A 6123-nucleotide genomic window follows, 5' to 3' on the forward strand; every position below is an offset into this window, starting at 1 on the left:
GGTAAAGTATACTGTAAAAGGTCTGAACAAAAGCAATTGCTATGCATGTGCCTCCGGTAGGCCAGTGGCCCAGGTGGTTCCCTTTCCGCTTGGGTGGAAGCGAGACAGGCAGGGCATGAAATGTATGATAACCCTGTATCAGGATGAGACTGCATGGAATGATAGGAATTGTACCTCCCTATCTCTGATGTTCCCTCCCTTGGAGAAGAAAGATGTACAAGTTTTCCCCGCATTTTCCGCTGCAGTTGGAAATCACACGTTGTGTGTGTGTAGACGAGGTACAAGTCGGTCTAGAGATTTGGGGGAGCTGAAATTGTGTACAGAGATTAAAAATGTCACCGAAACGAAGAAAGAAGGGAACTACTCAGCACTAAAGGTTCCCCGAGCGGATCTGTGGTGGTACTGTGGAGGCAAAATATTGAGACCCACCCTACCTCCGGATTGGAGAGGGATATGTGCAATTGTACAATTGGCAATTCCATTTACCCTGGCAGTTGAGAAGGAAAAGATAATAGGGAAACAGGGAAGGGGTAAGAGATCACCGTTAGACACTCTTTTGATGACAGGATTTATCTCGATTAGGTAGGGGTCCCTAGGGGGGTACCCGATGAGTTCAAGGCTTGTAACCAGATTGCAGCAGGCTTTGAGTCAGCTCTCTTTTGGTGGGTAAAAATTAATAAAAATGTAGATTGGCTAAATTACATTTTCTATAATCAACAGTGATTTATAAATTATACAAGGGATGCGGTTAAAGGATTTTCAGACCAGCTTGATGTGACAAGTAGGATGGCATGGGAAAACAGAATGGCCCTTGATATGATTTTAGCAGAAAAAGGGTGTGTGTGTGTGATGTTAGGAGGAAGCTGTTGTATCATACCCTGTATACAAGGGCTCACTCAAAGACTGATTGACACAGCCTTAATGAAACAGATGCCCTTAAAAGGAAATCTGACAGAAGAGCTTTATCAACTAAATATTGAGGAGATGAGTGAGACCAAGATGGATGAAATATCCGGAATGATGCTTGCGAATTTTGGGAGCAATGCTTAATAGAACAAAATGCAGAAGGTAACAAATGGTAAAGAAAGAAAAAGGGGAAATTGTGGGATATAGGAAATTTATGTTTCTTCTGCAATTCTAAAATTCATTATATAACTCACATCAGTGCGCAATTGTTTCAGCCAGGAGCTGAGTCAACAAGAATGTGAACTCTGTGGAGGAAATGCTAATTGGTTTGCTAAGGATGTAACAAATGGTAACCCCATTTAGAAGGGCTTTGTGACAGGATGCCGGGAAAAGGCAGGATGAGGGGCAAATAGCCTGAGATCAGGAATGAGCATGTTTTTCACAGACAAGACCGGATAAGACACGAGATAAGCAGGAGGGTCTCAGGGCAGTGGAGGATGTAAATGGGGGGGAAACACAATGAAATAAGGAAAAAATATGTGGTAACCAAATTGTATAAATACCGAGTATTTGTTGAATTCGGTGTATTTTGTCCCTGCCTTGTGGACATCACACCCACTTGCAAGTGTGAAATAAAGAGCTCTGCTGATTCAGATCTTGTCTCGGACTGTAATTATTGCAGTGAGTGAGCTTTGTTTCTCACAAGTGGAATCCCTCATACCAAGCCCAGGTGTCCCACAGGGAGTGTCCTTACAGCTGTTAGTAACCCAGCCCTTGGTGAGCTGCTGTCACTCACAGTGAGAGATGTTAGTGTGGGTGTTCTCCTGGAACAAATATTGATGCTGTTTGTCACTAACCCGGGATGGGACTTTCCCTTGGCTGGCCTGCCTGAGCTCCTCCCTCAGCTGTTCCATCATCCCGTTACTGCACAGGGTGTGGTTTTACTGCTCACCGTCATCTCTGATTGGGCCCTGGATGATCTGGTTAATCGTGTTGGTGTGATCCTCCAGTCTGGTCACTAAGTGATGGTTAGCCTGATTCTCCACCAGTTGTCCCATGGTCTCCTCTGGGATTTCTGTGTTCAGTCTTTCTCAGGCTCATTAGAGAGCTGTTGGGTCAGGATCCTGAGTTTATTCTCCAAATTAGCCAAGTCAGCGTACTGACCGGTAACACTCCAGCCCTGGGAGTGGACTCAGATACTGTGGCTAAATCATGAATGGAGTTCCCTTTTCTTTCATCTGCTAATTGCTGTTCCGGGTTTTCCCTGTCCCTTATCCCATTATCAGGTGGGAACATAATCATTTTAATGGGGAAGGACGCCACTCTGGTTACTGTATCCCTGATGCATTCATTATGATTAGTGTCAGTTTGTTATTGAACAAGGTATTCCCTGTGAGCTCAATGACTAGTCGATTGTGAGGGCCTGGTGTGTGTGGGGGAGGAGCCTTCCCTTCTGGTCTCAGTCCGTTTTTAATTTTGTTTCTGAGGAATTCTCCCTGGTTGGGCTTCCTGGGATATCACTGTCTGAACTCTGACCCCTTGTCCGGGCTGTGTGCTCAGTATCTCACTACCATACACCCATTCTCGGGGAAACCCCACCAATCGCCCATGATACCTGAGCTTCTGGAACACAATGTGGAAACCTGTTAAGTCTATTTCCTGTTCAGCAATTAATTAGCAGAGAGCCCAGGTCTCATTACAGGGGTGTCTGAGGGGTCGAATCCCAGGTGTCCCTCCTCCTTTCTGAGACATGGGAGACAAAGGGTCAGGCCCAGTTTCTCATCACTAAGAGAGATGCAGGTCATATCCCCAAAAATCCAGACAAATTGGACCCAGAGTCTCCGGGTGAAGCTGACAGAGGGAGGGAAGGGCATTCCACTGGCTGTTGTTCTGCAGTTATGTGGCGCCTCTGCAGGGTCTGCCTTATCCTGCCCTCGAGCAGTGAGGACTGCTGACTTCATCACATCATGGATGCCCCTCCCGAGCTGTTGGCCCTCAGGGAGGGCTGAATGGCCTGCTGGGCTAAGGCACATGGCAATTAATTTGGTTTGCTCCTCAGCATCCACACTGTGTATGTCGGTCAATCTCATCCAAACATGTATCTGGGTCAGAGACGGGATCGTTTTGGTGCTGCCCACCAGCTGGGTGCCTGGAATGGCTGTTGTGTACGGAGTGAGACCATCAGCTGTTTGACACTGGGTAACCACAGGGTTCATGGAATCTGAGTTCGGCTGTGGCTCAGGGCTGGGGACAAAAGGTACAGTGTTCTGGGAGAAAGGCAGTGGGAGTCCCCATCTGTGGGTGGGTGTGGATGTGTCAGTGTGGGGGCTGTTGTTATCTCCCTGGGGAGGTAGAACCCCAAAGGCACATATTGTCCCATTCTGGGAGGAGTCCTAGTTCCCTAGGGATTGTATTTGCACCTGGCACCTCCTACTGGGGCCTGATGTGTGTTGTTCCATGTTGCAGGTGTACAGGACACATGCAGCTGCTTGGAGCTCATACACTGTCCTTCCAGATTGTCCGTGTAACCTGAGGGTGCCTCCCCATCCCCAGAGGCCCTACTTTCACTGGAATGGGCTCTTCCCAATTGTAACTGGAGTAGTCCCATTTGGGTGAGGTTTTCCTGCAACCTTCTGTCCTGCTCATTGTGTAGGAGACCTACCTCGGTCACAGCCTGTAGGTTTCCCTGGGGTGACTGGATCCCAGCTGCCTTATCCCAGCTGGGGGTCCTCCAGACCAACGGCAGTGGAGTGAGCTTTCCAGCTTCCTTCCCCAGTTCTCTATGGGCATCTCACCTCAGCTCCTGTGCCAGGAATCCTTCCCTGCAAGGCCAGGCTGGCTTCCTGCCAAATTCTGCAGGACTGTTTCACATTTGAACCGGCTCGTGTCCCTATTGCTTTGGCTGCTTCTGTATTATGGGACACCTGGGTACATTCATAGAGTCATAGAGTTCTACAGCATGGAGACAGGCTCTTTGGCCCAAACTGGTCCATCCACACTAACCCTGTTTCCCTGCACTTGGCCCATATCCTTTCAATACGTTCCTCTCCATGTATTTGTCCAAGTGCCTTTTAAATGTTATTAAATGTATCCTCCTCGACCACTTCCACTGATAGTTCATTCCGTATGTGTACCACCCTCTGGGTAAAAGCGTTGTCCCTCAGGTTCACCTTTAATCTTTCCCCTTTCACCTTAAACTGATGCCCTTTTATCCTAGATTCCCCAAGCCTTGGATAAAGACTGAGTGCATTCACCCTATCCATGCCTCCCATGATCTTATACATCTCTATAAGGACCGCCCTCAGTCTCCTACACACTAAAGAAAATGTCCTAGCTTGTCTAACCTCTCTCTATAACTCTAGTTGAGTTCTGGCAACATCCTTGCAAATTTCTTCAGCACTTTTTCCAGTTTAATAACATCCTTCCTATAGCATGGTGGGCAAAACTGAACACAATATTCCATGTGTGGCCTCACTAACATCCTGCACAATTACAACAGAACTTCCCAACTTCGATATTCCATGCCCTGACTGATGAATGGCCCAGTGTGCAAAAAGCCTTCTTCACTGCCCTGTCTCCCTGAGTTCAGAGAGCTGTGCTCCTGGAATCCAAGGTCCCTCTGTTCCACTATACTCCTTCAGGTCCTACCATTCACCGTGAAACCCCGTCTTCATTTGTCTTACCAAAATGCAAGATCTCGCACTTGTCTTTATTAAACTCCATTTGCCATTTCTCAGCCCAATTCTCCAGCTGATCAAGGTGCTGTTGCAATTGCTGAGAACCTTCCTCACTTATTTTAGTGTAATCTGCAAAATTACTAATCATGCCTTAAACATCCTCGTCCAAATCATTGATATAGATAACAAACAGTAATGGGCCTAGCACTGACCAGCTCAGTGACACAATGGTTCCGTGGTTAGCACGGCTGCCTTACAGCACCGTGGACCTGGGGTCAATTTCTACCTCACAGGATGGTCTGTGTGGGTTAGATCCTGTTAGAGTTAGATCTCTGACAGTATGAAAACAGGCCATTTGGCCCAACAAACAACACCGACTTGCTGAAGAGTAACCCACCCAGAGCCATTCTCCCTACCCAACATTTACCCTTAATGAATGCACCTAGCACTATGGGCAATTTAGCCTGGCCAATTCATCTGACCAGCGCATTTTTGGAATGGGGAGAAAACCGGAGCACCCGAAGGAAACCCACGCAGACACAGGGAGAATGTGCAAACTCCACAGAGTCACCCGAGGCTGGGGTCGAACCCGTGTCCCTGGTGCTGTGAGGCAGGAGTGCCAACCACTGAGCCACCATGCCACACCAACTGAGTTTGTACGTTGCCCCATGTCTGTGTGGGTTTCATCTGGGTGCACCGGTTTCCTCCCACAATCCAAAGATCTGCAGGTCAAGTGAATTGGCAATGCTCAATTGCTGAGTATGTTCATGGATGTGTAAGTAAGTTGCATTAGTCAGGGGTAAATGTAGAGTAATAAAGTAGGGGAATGGGTTTGAGTGAAATAATCTTCAGAGGGCCAGTGGACTTGTTGGGCCGAAGGGCCTGTTTCGACAGAGGTGTGATTCTATGATTCTATGACCGCTGAGGCACGCCACTAGTCACAGGCCCTCAGCCTGACTGTTATCCTCTGCTTCCTACCATCAAGCCAATTGTGTACTCAGTTTGCCAACGCCCCCTGGATTCCACGTGATCTAACCTTCCAGAACAAGGTACCATGTGGAACCTTATCAAAGGCCTTCCTGAAATCTGTAGAGTCTACATGTACTGGCCTGCCCTCGTCAAACCTCCTGATCACTTCAATACAGAACGCTGACAAATTTGTGAGGCATGGTCTCCCATGCACAAGGCTGTGCTGACTACTCCCAATCAAATGTTGTATTTCCAAATGCATGTATATCTCATCTCCCAGAATCTTCTCAAGTAACTTCCTTCCCACAGATGTTAGGTTTACTGATCTATAGTTCCCAGGTTTATCTTTGCAGCCATTCTTGAATAAGGGCACAACATATGCTGTCCTCCAGTCTTCCGGGACCTCACCCGTGGCTAACGGTGAGGCAAAAAGATCAGCAGGGACCCCACAAGTACTTGTCTCGCCTCTTGAGGTGCTGTTGGATATGTTAGGTCAGGTCCAGGAGATTTATCCACCTTCATACATTCTAATGCACTCAACACATCCTCTCCTGTGATATGGACTGACCCC

The 6123-nt window shown here is 47.7% G+C and overlaps 1 gene segment (V, D, J or C); it reads right to left on the reverse strand.

Annotated features, from left to right (window-relative positions):
* The window catches only part of LOC132821396 (Ig heavy chain C region, membrane-bound form-like), a 151215-nt gene extending 149251 nt beyond the window's left edge, over positions 1 to 1964 (reverse strand). Inside the window, 1 exon segment of the C gene segment in view lies at positions 1859 to 1964. Coding sequence covers positions 1859 to 1964 — 106 coding nt within the window.
* Positions 1965 to 6123: the final 4159 nt, after the last annotated feature.

Source organism: Hemiscyllium ocellatum, chromosome 13, assembly GCF_020745735.1.
Source record: "Hemiscyllium ocellatum isolate sHemOce1 chromosome 13, sHemOce1.pat.X.cur, whole genome shotgun sequence".
Classification (NCBI taxonomy): domain Eukaryota; kingdom Metazoa; phylum Chordata; class Chondrichthyes; order Orectolobiformes; family Hemiscylliidae; genus Hemiscyllium; species Hemiscyllium ocellatum.